Source organism: Lissotriton vulgaris, chromosome 3_2, assembly GCF_964263255.1.
Source record: "Lissotriton vulgaris chromosome 3_2, aLisVul1.2, whole genome shotgun sequence".
Taxonomy (NCBI): domain Eukaryota; kingdom Metazoa; phylum Chordata; class Amphibia; order Caudata; family Salamandridae; genus Lissotriton; species Lissotriton vulgaris.
This window is the reverse complement of record NC_141690.1, coordinates 17,642,771-17,656,922: the sequence shown is the minus strand read 5'-3', so window position 1 is coordinate 17,656,922 and position 14,152 is coordinate 17,642,771. Positions and strand designations below refer to the sequence as shown.

Sequence of the window (14,152 nt, the reverse complement as noted above, 5' to 3'; positions counted from 1 at the left end):
TCGGAAGTCCCCATCAATTCCCCTTTCACATAGGGTCCTTGTTGATTGACTGGGATCGACACTTGGCCCCTACTCTGTCCCTGGCTGTCCTATGGATGAACATACCCATCCTGTTCTCCAAATGCGTAATCCTCATTATAGTATTGCCTACCTTGAGGGTTATCAAAGTGGTTCCGCTCAGGCTTGCCTTGAGCAACTTCTTCCCTACGCATATCGCTCCGGTCCGGGCCGCCTCGCCCACGTCCCCGTCCCCGGACAGCTCCATTCTGGGCAAGCAGTAACGGACACTGAGCTCTCCAATGTCCTTCCTGTTTACAATAAGCACACTGATTTATCCCTAACGGTGGGGCCACGCCAGCACTTCTTCCTGTCCCCACCCCTCGAGATACTGGCCCTCGGACTCCTCTCTCTCCTCCTTGTCCTCGGATAACTTGCTGTAGCAATACTCAGGTCTTAAGATCCTTTGCCTTTTTCTCCACTTTATCCTTGCTCTCATTTTCCCTATGCTCATAGTATTGGGCCATACTCCACAAATCGGCCACTGTATATACATCCTTCTGCATCCATTTAACTGCCTGTTCTGCTATAGCCTCCTTCTCACTATAGCCCAAAGAGGCTCTCGTAAACAGTCGCCTGGGTCCCCCAGTGGGGTACGCTCCCTCTCTTCAGGGGTTGCACCAGCTGATTGAGATGTCCATATGGGACTCGGGGTTGCCAGAACTATATGGGAAGCTCCCGGGGGTTGCAGTGTATCAGGGATAAGGGTAGCCATGTCTATCTATGAGGTAGGGATGGAACAAGTAGTACCTAGGGGGTTGGGAGACACGTCTGCCCCCGGTGCGGTGGCTAAAGAGGCAGTAGTCGGATGAAGAGGCACAGCGGGGTATATGCGCTGAGACGCATACGGTGGCGGAGGCCGAACATTCAATAAATCCTCTATCTCATCTTCCGCCTCGTTTCTAGTCACATAACTTTTGTCTACCTGTAACCTGAACTGCCTATCTAAACACTCAATATTATGCTTGGTCTGATTTTTATCATGAGCAATGGCTTTCTGAGTTACAGTCTGTCCTTGCTTTATCTTTATTAATCTCTCTGCCCTGATACATCTCCGCTTTGCTTCCTTCTACCATTTATTAAGAATATCGAACATGGCCCGTCTGCTGCGTTTAACAAACAGACGATCTTGTAAATACTGGATCTTTTTCTCATCAAAAGATCCTGTCAGCGGCCACTGTAGTTCTACATTATCTTTAGTGTACTTATTCCATAGGGTATTAAATAGGAGTGGGCCAATCCCGTTCTTACAATACATATCATGACTGGGGCTTCCCTCCGAAGGGGCTGTTTGGCTTTCGTCCAGTCTCGTACCTCTCCGGCAAATACAGCCGAAGCATAACTTACTAAAACACGGCATCGCCCCTCTTCTAGAACCTAACTACTTCTAGCTGGAAAGGAAAAGGTTATTTACAACACTGTCATACACATGGCCATGTTTACAATCAAATTCAATTACACACAAATAAATCGACCACAATCTGTACATTGACATAAAGAGACAAACAAACTTATATCAGACAGAAGGAGGAGCCCGTCGACTCCCACCTATGGGGAACTCCTTCCAATATTTCCAAAACAAAGAGACCCAAAATCTAGCGTCAGAATCAAACAGTCTTGTCCTTAGACTGTCTAGAGATAGCCACACAGGTTTCTTCAAACCACAGACCGACCTACGGACCATCCGGCAACCTTTATGGTTTACCTCCCGGACTTTTCTGGCTGAGCCCGCTTTTTCAAGCGCCGCTCCAGATCTGTCCAAGGGCTACCCAATCTCAGCTGTCAGCCTTTCCAAGAGCAGTCCGGCCGGGTGTAAACCTCCTTCGCAAGTTACACCAAGGCGTCTGGTTCCAATCTCTATCACTCCCCAAAATATTCCAAGACAGGAGTGTCTGCCCGTGCAGTCTCAATACTGCCCCGTCAGACCCCCTTCTGAGTTCTCCGTGGCCTGAAACCACCAAATTCCAAATTCAAATCCAAAGGATATCCAACACGAGACAAAACAAGTCACTCACCTGGTGCACTCAGGTCTGATAGCGCATTCTCCACTGCCAACTCCTGTAGACCAACGTGGTCTGTTCTCGGGTTACACCCGTAGGACTCCTGCGTGAGGTCACTAGCAGCTAGGGCTCTCTCGATCGGGAGAGTGGAGCAACCCCCAAACTTTTTCGTCGATCCTCCACCCCCGTTCCTTTATGATTACAGAGGGACGACCCCAACGCGGAGTCCCGGCGGAGTCGCCAACTGAAGTTCCGAAAAAATAATTACAGCCCTGTAGAGCTATACTTACAAATAGCCCAAATACCAATTACCAATAATCAGTCAGTTGGCAGTGTAGAAGGTCCAATCCTTTATTATACAAACACACTCTGCCAGAGGAGCCTCTCGCGACCTAACCCATCGAGGTCCGCAGAGAAGACTGCTGGCACATTATCAACAAACCACATATATACTGTTACATTTCAAACCGTTACCTTAGAAGGAAAAATACAAGTTGGTACAGGTTGGTGCAAAGGAAATACCATATATGGAACACAAAGCATCCTTAGTTTAGCTCAGCTCGTTATAGCAAGGTCGAGGAGGGTGACTCCCTTCTGCCAGCTCCAGGAGAGTCCGCACAGCGCCTCCTGGAATGTGCTTATCCAGCCTACCCCCACCTACAACCTTGACAGGCCTGACGTGCAGAAGCAGTAGCTTGTTACATTTGTCAGACTATTTCTCAGGAGAACGGCTCTTACTAAGTGTAATGGTAGGTTTCCACTAATGCTGCAAGCAGACTAGGCCCCAAGATGGCGCCTGTCGTATCTAACTATATTGTCTATGAGAAGACGAAAAATACACTAAGGTGTACATTAATCCCTAAGATATTACATATGTGAGCTTATTAATACTCGAACACCCACCCTAGCCTAATAGGTACATCACGCTAATTTCGAACTGCAATTATGAGTTTTACTAGGCCTAAGTCAGATTTTGGTTCCTCACACCAATGGGCCTTGGTAGAAAAGGCATTTTAAAACATATGCAGTGGCAGAGGCACATGCTAAAAGAGCTGAGAGAACTCCAGGTGGGTGCTAGTGGTCTTCACAGTGTTCTTGATGGTACAGCAGACATGTAGGGGTTATTTACCAAGGGTTGCGCAGGCGTTCGTTTGGCCATGCAGTCTTGGGATGTGCCCATAGACTTTTCATTGGTAAGTAAATCGGCGCCAGGGCTTTGCGTTGCTTTGCTTCACAGTAGCAAAATGAAAGTAAATAACCTTGGTAAACTCGCCCATAGTGTCTCTCACTGACATCATCCAGGATGAATGTCATGTTCTCAGTACCGGTGGGCGCAAGCCTCTGATCGTTGAAGTGGCTATACTCGTAGGACATGCCCAGGGTCCCAGGCACGGTGTCTGTATCTTGGGTATTCCTTATAAAGCTGGACACTTCTTCATATTGTAAATGAGTAGACTACCTCGTAAGCTCCTAGCAAGCACAAGCTACTATGCAGGACCCTTTCATTCGCTCCGACAACAAGGATTATTCAGGAACTGGCAGCAGCCATGTTCTTTATTGAGTGCTGCAATGGATGTTTGATGAGCTCCTGCTAAATCTTTGAGTGCCTTCGATGTGAGTAGGTGTGTATGACTCACTGGTGATGGTGACGGTGTAGGTTAGAAACAACCTGAGCTCCCTCTTTCACAATTCAAAATTCCATACCTTAATCCTCAAGCGATGCTAATCCCTGGCTGGAAATACATGGTTCCAGTAGCCAGGCCCATTCTTCAGGCCCGATTCCGGTCCTTATTTATGAGATTGTGCCATAGGGCAGTGATGCAGGCCTTTTTGCTGCGATGCCGTATGACGAAAGAAAAGGGCAGGAATGCTTTCCTGTCCTTTTCCCCTGCTGCGGCACACAATGGGCTGTTGTGCGCCAACACAGACACCTTTGCACCATAGTGCAAGGGTGACTGGGTGGCAAGGATGATTATTTTGTTGCAGGAAGGGATACCTTACTACACAAAAACAATCTCAAGACGCTTTCCCCTCTTTCTATGTGTGCTGCCGCACACATAGAAAAATGAATAACAAGGAGAAATAAAGATATTTCTCCTCGTTGTGCCTGCCTTACACCTCTCCTGGAGAGGCATTCATTTGTGGCTTTGCCCCTTTAACTCAGAAAACTGTGTTAAAGGGAACAATATTTACAAAGCAGCATTAAGCCAAAAAAGTGGCTTAGTGCTGTCTCGTAAATATGGAGCAGGCTCCTGCACCATGGAACATCACAAAAAATGGATGTTCCGGTGGCACAAGTGGCCTCATAAATGAGGCCCTCAGAGTTTAGTGGTTGGGATAGTCCGCCACACATGTTATTAGTGTCATAGGATATAATGCACTTGTAATATGCTGGACAAGATACTCATCATGTTTGTGACATATTACTCCTTTGCAAAAGTCTAAATCATGCCCAAAGTATAGAGCTCCAGCTTTGACTCTTGAACACTGAGGGGCCGATTTAGGAGCTCATTTGCGCCGCTCTTGCACCATGCAATATGGTGCAAGAGAGATGCAAACCTTAGGACAGATTTATGAGGTCAGGCAGGCCACTTTGCATGGCCCTGAGTGGCTCCATAAATCTGGAGTAAAGCAATGCAATGTAAATCACTGCCTTTGCCTTACTTTGCCCTGGGAAGGCATTCCATGGGCATAATGTGGGTATTCCCGCACAACTCCTATGTTCTTTGATGCATTCCCAGATTGACCAGAACTGGTAAACCTGCGATTGCGCCAAAAAGTTAGGCCTTCCCAAGAGAAGCGTAATGAGAGAAATATCTTAATTTCTCCTTCTAACTTTCTCTTTCTACGTGTGCTGCATTATGCAGCACACACAGATAGAGGAATATGCCTGTCAGGATTGTTTTTGTGCAGGAAGGTGTCCCCTCCTGCACAAAAACAATCCTACATGAAACACAGGCATCCTTGCACCATGGTGCAAGGGAGCCTTCCTTGGAGCTAGGCTGCCCAAAAGGGTGCCAGCAGTAGGAAAAGGCAGAAATGCACCATATTGCCTTAAATACTGTGCATTCCTGCCCTTTCCCAGTCACGCAGTGCAGCACAGCACAGGAAGGTGACTTGCTATGCTGCACAGCATGACTTTTTCATAACTAGGCCTCCAAATTCTTTCAAAGATGTCCCCATTGAGAACAACCAAATGCAAATCAGTCTTGGTTCTGCTCCACTTGCAGTCATCGAGTGTGAACTGTCGGAACAGTCACCTCCAAATGGGAACACATGGAACTACAGACATGTTCTAGCCTACCTTGGCCTTATCAGTGAGGTATAGCTTAAGTCCTGTGAGGCCACTATACAGACCACAGATATGGACTCCGTCACCCGCAGTTTGAACGACCCTTTGATGGGAGCCCATTATATTCTGATACCTTGGAGTTAGGGTCTACCACACAGGGGCAGAGTGGATTGATGGCAACATCAGGGTGACACTTGCGACTCTGCATCACTCTGTCCTGTTCTGGCTCACCATACCCTTGTTAGTCATGGGCCCGGTCGCCGGTCGCCATTTGAAGACGATATTCCTCCCTCGACTTCTCTACTATTTCACATCCTCCCAATTCGTTTCCCTAAATCCCTTTTCAATTAAATGAACTGTCTGCTCACGCTGCTCCTCAGAGGCACGGAGCACTGTCTTATTGCCCTGAGTAAACTGTGCCATTCATCAGACGAAGGGGGACTCACGATCCCTGATATGTAGCTCTACTATCTTGTGGCACAGCTGAAATAGGCAGCACTCTGGAGTAATGCACTCTGGAGTGGCAGAGGACGACGACCGCATACAGGATATTGTACTGGGTTACGAGAGTAGGAAAGAAGGGGCTTGACTAAACTTTAGGAACTGGTACTCAGATGGCCAACTACGAGGCTTTCAGGACTTAGTTGCTGAGTTTGATATTGCCCTCCACAAGTTCCTCTTACACGGTGCAGTGGCGGCTGCTATTCGGCAGGCTCAGGGCATCGAGAGACTAGAACCCACTGAGCATGAGTGTAAAACCATTTGCACTACTATAGGCCAGGCCCAGGTAATCGCATTGTTATATTGCTCCGTGCTCACTCAGTACAAGCACGACCTCTTTCCTTTTAGGGAAGTTGCACCATTGACTTGGGTAGGGAACTGTCAGGTAGGGACTTGGCCAACATGCTCGGTTATGCCCCCAGACCTCCCACAATGCCTGTTTTAAACTAACTCAATATTATTACTTGCACAGGGTGTACCTGACTCCTAGCCGACTCAAAAGGATGTTCCTGGTATCCAGGTGGCATGCCCCAGGTGCCACCTGACTGACACAGACTTTATTCATATGAGAGGGTACTGCCCAATACTTACCCCATTTTTGGAGACAGTGAGAGTCATCATCAAATCTGGCATAAGCCGTACTCTTGGGAGAACAGCGGCTGTATGTCTGTTGGGGTTGTTCCTCAAGTCCTGCGCCAGACTTATTACACCCCAATTTGCAGACCTGGCCTATATTCAGCCACATCGGCTCATCGCTATGGCTTGGAAGGCCCCATTCAGGCCCTCTCTCCTGAGATGGAAATAGAAACTGTCCAGATGGGCAGAATGTAAGAGTGCTGTTATGAAACTTGAAGCACAATAGGTTTGACAAAGCCCAGATCACGTGCAGACGTGGGATCTTCTTCTCCAGGATAGCCCGATGATAGCTTGGGACAACCGTCTGCGTCTCTCTTCCAGCGAGACCCTTTCTGATGAGAATTGAATCATTCATTGCCTAATTAGGGTTCACCCATCCCACTTACACTGTACCTTTATCTAAAGACAAGCCTGTGGAGCTCCTGCACATGTTGCCCCGCCCCCCTGCATTGCTGGCCCTCCTACTGAAGTCCCCAATTATGACCCATCGACATCACAGCCCCTTTGTTCGCTCATTTGGTTTGCCTGTTTAGCCATTCTACTCCGCTTCTCTCCCCTTCCCACTGGGTATTACTACTTTAGATTGCTGGGACTCACTCTTGTTACTTATTTGTGCAGCTAGAAAGGATATCAGAGCTTCTCTCTATGCTTGTTACCTTTTGGATCACAAACCAGTTCGGCTGCTCCTATTTCACTGTGGGTTCATCACCCGCCTTGCAAGATACGTGGGCTGAGCTCACACTGTATTGCTTGTCACTTTGATTGTACCACATTTACGGAAAATGCCAATAAAGTCTGTTAATAAAGTAAAGTTCTGTGAGAAAAAACAACCATTTATGGGCATACCCATCACATTTAATGCATCTATTGCAACAAAGAATAGTGATTGAAGGAATGCTTGAATTATTCTCAGCCATTCACAGTTGCTTGCAGCTCTATACCAGTCCATAGTTTTTCGCCACTGTGCCACACTACACAGAAACAGGCAAATGCAAAATAGACTTTACCTTTTTCCACTAGGAGCAGTGCAGCCGGAACTGCCAGGCCAAATCACTTTTAGAAGGGAAAACAAGCAACCCAGAACAGTTGTGGCCTACTAAGGCATCATCGGTGAGGAATAGAGTGATTACTGTAGAGCACTGTACATGGAATGCACAAATGGAAATACACTTCACATTTAGGGTGTTTACTGCAACATAAAACAAGATGATGCAAGGTATGCCTGAATTAATATAAGCCGCTGTCAGTCTTTCTAGGGTGTATCTTACTCTATTGTTTGTTCACTTATTAGGGAAATCTAGATAGAGACCTAGCCATAAGCAAATCAATCTGGGTCATGATCTAATAAGAGCAGGCCAGCCTGAAATGTCAGGTCAGATACCCTCCAGATGGGAACACAAGCTACTCCAGTTGTGGATTCAGCGAATGAAAGCAATCCTCAGCATTTAGCCAATTTAATTGAGGAGGATCACAAGTGTGTGAAGCAGAGCTAGCTGACTCTTAACCGTAGCAAAATCGAATGGCTGCTCATGGGCTCAATCAAGGCTGCAATGGAGGAACGGCTTATTGCTCATAAAGTCAAGAAGGTAGGAATTTCTGAAGTAGAGTAAGCGAAAAAGGTCCCTGTCAGTAGTTCTAAATAATCACCTCACCAAAGACAGCCACGTTAACTATCTTATAAAAACATGCAACTACTGGGTTCATAAACAGTATAGATTAGAGCAGTACATACCAGAAAGTAATAGAGTTAAGCTGGAAATGGCAGTTATTGGAACAAGACTGGACTATTGTTGCTAACTATTTATTGAAGCATCTTAGAAGGTCTTGAGAAGACTCAGAAAATCTAAAATGTTGCTGCAAGTGTAGCAGCGGGTGTTAGATGATTTGAGCATATCAGTCCGATTCTTCGTAGAGTGTACTCGCTACCTATTGCTGGTAAGATGTCAAGTCTTCGCAGTGCCTCATAAAACTATTCACTACATATGCACCATCTCCTCAACTGGGGCTGAAACAGTATGTCCTAGGAAGAGACTTGAGGTCAGAAGATCATACTTTATCTGTGCCATATACATTGAGGAGCACAATGTTGGGTAGTAGAATTGGGTAGTAGACGGCTACAGGCCCTCAGGTTAAGGTGCTGCAATGACCTTCCCGTAGGGCTAAGGAAGGTCCCGTGTACAAAAGGGTTCACGAAAGTCTAAAAACTTGTATTCTAGATTTTGCGTTAGCAGGGCTGGGGTTTGTGCCTGGATACTGTTGGAGTTTGGCCCCGAACACATTGACTTGACCTGACTATTAATGATGGTTGTCTCAAACCAATTTGAGTTGAGCACCCCTGAAACTGTGATACTTTCTATCAACCTGTCTCCAAAACCAAACTCTCCATTTCATTGGCCTAGAGTCTCTGTTTCAACCCCACCTTCAACAAATAAAGTGAAGAACCTTCAATTAATCTTTGACGAAGAGAGCTTCTTCATTGAACTTATTAGGATTGAGAGCACACGAAGTTATGAAACTCTTATAAACACAATGAAAATACATTTTACAGGTTATTACTTATATTGCTTTTCTGTAATTAGCTATTCCTTGGCATGTCTAAAACGTAAACTTCAACGAGCCTAAATCCAAGCAGCCCGGCTGAATCTTCCATTGTCACTTTGGGCCACTTCACACCTCATTTAAAACACACTTATTGGCAGTATATCGAGCAATGGATCTCAATTAAGGTACCTGATATCCTCCACAGAGTCTACCAGAATTCCTTGTCCCACTATAAACATATCAAGGGAGCAATTATAAGCCTACAGGCCAGAAGACATCTGGGATCAGAAAATACAACACCTGTAAAAGTCCCGAAATTAAAAACTAAATACTAAATTCCTGTGGATATTCTTCTGGAACTCACTTTAGCTGGCTTTAACAGAATGTTCTATGGTTATGTGAAGCATTACAAATAAATAGGATGGGAATTATTATATATTTGTGTGGAGGCAAAGAATTGTAGAATAATATTGTTATAGGTTGATAGGCTAGGTGCACATTCAGGCCAGAGCTAAAAATCAGTGTAGGTTAATGACTGCCGTCCTCTCTTCTGTGCTGTTGCCAGAGAAAAACAAACACCATAAACTATCTAGTCACTTTTACATCCTTACCATGTCATGTGTCTACTCCAGAAAGTTCAATCTCAGCCAGCTGGATAAATAAGCAAAATGATCGCAGCTGCTTGAAGGACAAGCACTTTTTGTGGAAGTTCACAACTTCTGCCCAATCAAAACATGTAGTCCTGACTTCCAACATATGGGTAGAGTCAATGCCCCTCTAGTGATGCTCACATAACCTTCTGATGACATATGCGCTGTCAAGCCAGACCATAAAAATGGCACAAGGTGAGGAAATGTTTCGGAGGATGTACTTTTTTGAGAGACCACCATTGGTAGTTTGTCATGGTTTTTGGTTTCAGTTCTTCTACTGCCTCACCAGCTTTCTACTCTCAGGTTTCTGCCTTTCTCTCTTTCTAATTATATACTTTCTTCACTGCTTTCTTGTCACTTATGGAAGTGATGTGACAAACGCTGGTGATTTTATTTTTAGGAGGCAGATTTGCTAGTTTCCAGAAATACTTCTAATTAATTTAAGTTGTATCTTTTTACTGATTTTATGAACTCATGAAAGAAACTGCTGATATAAGAATGTATCTGCTTATACTTCAGAATTAAAATATATTTTCTTTCCATTATGTTGCTATGAGATTGACCTTCTTTTTTCTCTATTTTTTTCCACTTCCTTAAAAGTCAATCCTCTATGTTTTACCAATGGTTTATAAAAAATATACAGAAATGCTGCAGCTCAGATAAAGAAATGATATATTGTTTACTGTTTCAAATTCATGTATTTGCAGAATTCAAGAAGTTTACCCTGGTTATTCCTGAGAAGATGGACCCGTTGTCATTTCGTGTCCCAGAGCTGTCCACTGGAAGCTGGGCTAATGAGGCAGACTTCAAACTGGAACTGGTTGGGTTTTTGCCTGTCCATCCTCTAACAACAACACAGATGCTGCCATGGATTGTTGCAGAAATTCGACGTACGAACATACTTGATCACACCAAAATCCGACTCTATGTGTCCAAAACTCTGCTGCGTGGTGAGCTAGACTGCGGGATGAGCAGACAATGGGATCCGCTGATCTGCAGCAGTCTTTTCGAGCACAAGCCGCAATGTGTCCAGAAATTAATCCACAACAGCCAGGATCCCAGCTACTTTGCCTCCTTGATAAGGGATGAGGTCCTTCAAAGGCAGCAGAGCATCTGCTATGTTTTCAGAGCTGCAGATCAAGCCAAGGTACTGTAGAATTCCACTGTGCTTTCTCCATTTCATGAGAGTCTGGCTCATCTTAATTTCTGATGACTTTTAGTGCAGCGAGCATGAATAAACGGAAGTATTTTGCAACTTTCATACTTATATATTTGTTATACTGTGAATTTGCACGTTCTGTCTCGATTACCTTGAAACCATGAGGTTGTTACCCTGGAGGTCAGAGTTATTTTTATTTGTGTGCATTGGTGTACTGAACATGACTGGATTTACACACTATTCAAAAGAGCTTTTCTACAGGAAATAATTTGTAATTTGTAATTTGTAATTGTATTTGTAGAGCGCAACGGTCGCTCCGAATGGAGCATACTGGCGCTGGTTTGATGGTATGCAATCAGTTACATAAGCGGAATTAGATGGCGGCCATGACATATTCGTCTGGGAGATTAAAAATCCAGGTTTTTAGTTGCTTCCTGAACTGAGTTTCTTGAGTTTGGGACCTGAGATTTTTGGGCATGGAGTTCCAGGCTCTAGAGGACAGATACGTCAGGGTTTTACCACCTTTGGTTTTGAGGTTGAACCTAGCTAGCTTTATTTGATTGTCATTAGAGGATCGCAGAGTCCTGGAAGGGTTGTAGTGGTAATCAGTTTTCAAGGCCCTAATGTGAGCATGACAGAAGTAATCCTACCGGTTTTTAAGAAATGTAGTTGCGATCATTCAATTAGTTGTCACATCGTTTGTGTTTATTGAGATTTTGTAGCCAGTTACCTTAGAGTTAGGTGACTGGATCTTCCAACCTGTGCCTAATGCATGCAATTATGGCATTCTAGATGGATACCCAATCATATCCCCTCTTGATGTTCCCAGGGTCTAATGTTGGCTAATGTAACATAGAAATCCACAGCCATGTTTATCAACCATCCATTGCCACAAATGCCTTCTGATCCCCTCTAGTCTATTTTACTCTCCAATATCATTCGCCAAATTCTCGCATCAGATCACCAGCTCCAAATATTTATGTGCCCATTACAACGGAACCACAAGTAGCCAGGGTAGCTTGCCATTTGTATACCCATCCTTCTGATACATTTATATAGATTAAATAGGTGGCAAATTCCTGACGCCTTAGTTATTTGTTTGGCCATTGTATGACTTTGTGTAAGAAGCTATTATGTGTGGTAGATTCCGGCATACATCTAATAAAGTGAAAATGCTAAATGTTTAAATGTGTTCAAATACGAATAGATTTGTTTTTGAAAGTAAGATCAGTTGTCTGCTGTGCCAGTTTTAATTACATGGCATGTTTACTAACCCTAATTATTGGCATATATTTTATTTTACCAGAGATTGGCAGCGGTGTACTACCTTTGTTATGGTGTCACTCTTCAGTTCTGGTACCTTCACACTATTGTCTTGAGGATTCCGACAAAGACCAGACTTCCTTTTCAGTAGCGTGGGTGTGATTATAATCTTTCCTATACATGTTTCGCTGTATGTGTGTTTGGTGCGTGCTGCCAGAGATCTTTGACAACTAAGGTATATATGCCAGCTAATGTTTGGTCTGGATATTGCCCGACAAAATGTACGTGTTAGAGGTAACTCAGACTAGGGCGTCTGGTTGGAGTCCACAGTACACCTTTTAATCAATCTCACTGTGGAATGTTGGGTGGTTGCTTGTTAAGCATGTTATTTGTTCTCTTGGTAGACATATTGTTTAATGAAGAATGCGGTGCTGCAGTGAGCTGGCTGAGGTCATGACCTGTTTTGGATGTGTGCTCATTGTTCTGGCTAATGTGTTCTTTCGGACCACGTGGTTCTTTTTTTCCGGATGGCACCCGAAAATGTTATAGAGATAAGGAAAATTAACACATTGCAGAATGTTGCTACAATATTGAGCCATGATGTTTCAGTAAATAGTACAAATTTAAGTGTATATATTTTACCTTAATCTCTAATCAGGTGTGATTAATATTTCTTTACGAAATTTAGTTTTTTATTACATCCTCAAAAAGGCACATAAACAAATATTGTTGTTATCCACAAAAATAACAGCATTTTAGCTATAATATGCTAAACACATATAATCATACTATACTAGGTTACACCAATTCTTTTGAGATTTTTGATTTGTAATTGATATGATCAAATATTTGCAGAGATACAGAAATGTGAATAACTCTTTTTTTCATCAGAAAATATTTGTTCGGAAGGTTTTAAGCACTAAAACAACAATATCAGAACAATACCATACATTATAGAACTGTTCCTGATGACCCATAAATCTTAAGGCTAGGAGGTAAAGCCTACATCAATGGAAGCGTTTTGCATTGACATGATATATAAAAAATCATTCTAAAAACGTGAGAAGTATTCATCCTATCACTCTGTCTATTCCTAACCGAGAAAGAATACATTATGAACACAAAGCAAAATAAATAAATAAACCTAAAGAAATAAAAACGTTATTTATGTATAATGCTATGGACTGAGGGTATCACACTGTTCTTGATGAAATGGGACTCTAAATTACTCAGACCTTTCAGGCTCTACAGGGGTGAGCATCTTGAATATAGTTTGCAAAGTGGGTTTTAAAGACGGTTTATCTTCTGCAGATTGCAACTTAATTCATATCACGTAGGTGTTTTGTTGAGTAGGATATCTCAAGGCAATGTTATCTGCACTATGTGTGAAACATGGCTATGTCCATCTTGTGTGATTTGATGTTTTACTGGGGTATTTTCTGGTAATAAAGGAATACTTTCTTCTTAATGTGAGTAATATATCCATTAGCCTTAAGTTAGCAAGATTTGCATCTTGAATCTCATTGAATTGGTTTAACTCAAAGAAGAGAATCACTGTACTTAACATTCACTTGACTTTAGCAATATCTTGTATGTAAATGTTGGTTTTCAGCCACATGGCCATCGCATACATACTTTCAAACATAATGGGCCTCATAATGATGCGGTTTGGACCACAACAGACAGCTTGTCGGCTGCGGTCTGAATCGCACCTACTGCTGCAGTCCGACAGACGCATTAGGATACTTGTGGTTGGAGGTAGCAGTCAGAGGGACCAACCGATGCTTTCCGATGGGTTCCATGGTCGGAAACTCCTCATAATTTTATTTATTTATTTATTTATAACAGTTATAAAGCGCGCTGTTACCAACGGTGTCCTGGCGCTATAGTGATAACTCCCTGGCCTCAAACCTCCTGACTAATTGGTGAACAGCCACGTTTTCAGACTTTTCCGGAAGGCCAGCAAATCCGTGGTCAGTCTCATAGCCGTTGGTAGGGCATTCCAGGCGGTGGCTGCCCCTCGGACAAAACTTCTGCCCCCCAGCGTGCTTTC

The 14,152-nt window shown here is 43.7% G+C and overlaps 1 protein-coding gene across 2 annotated transcripts in view; it reads left to right on the top strand.

The window, feature by feature from the left end:
• Nucleotides 1–14,152, top strand: part of TBC1D1 (TBC1 domain family member 1) — a 1,125,494-nt gene that overhangs the window by 35,465 nt on the left and 1,075,877 nt on the right. For both annotated transcript variants that reach the window (XM_086963988.1, XM_086963987.1), the window contains exon 2: nt 10,385–10,824. In XM_086963988.1, coding sequence (XP_086820114.1) covers nt 10,385–10,824 — 440 coding nt within the window. The remainder of the gene's footprint in view (nt 1–10,384; nt 10,825–14,152) is intronic.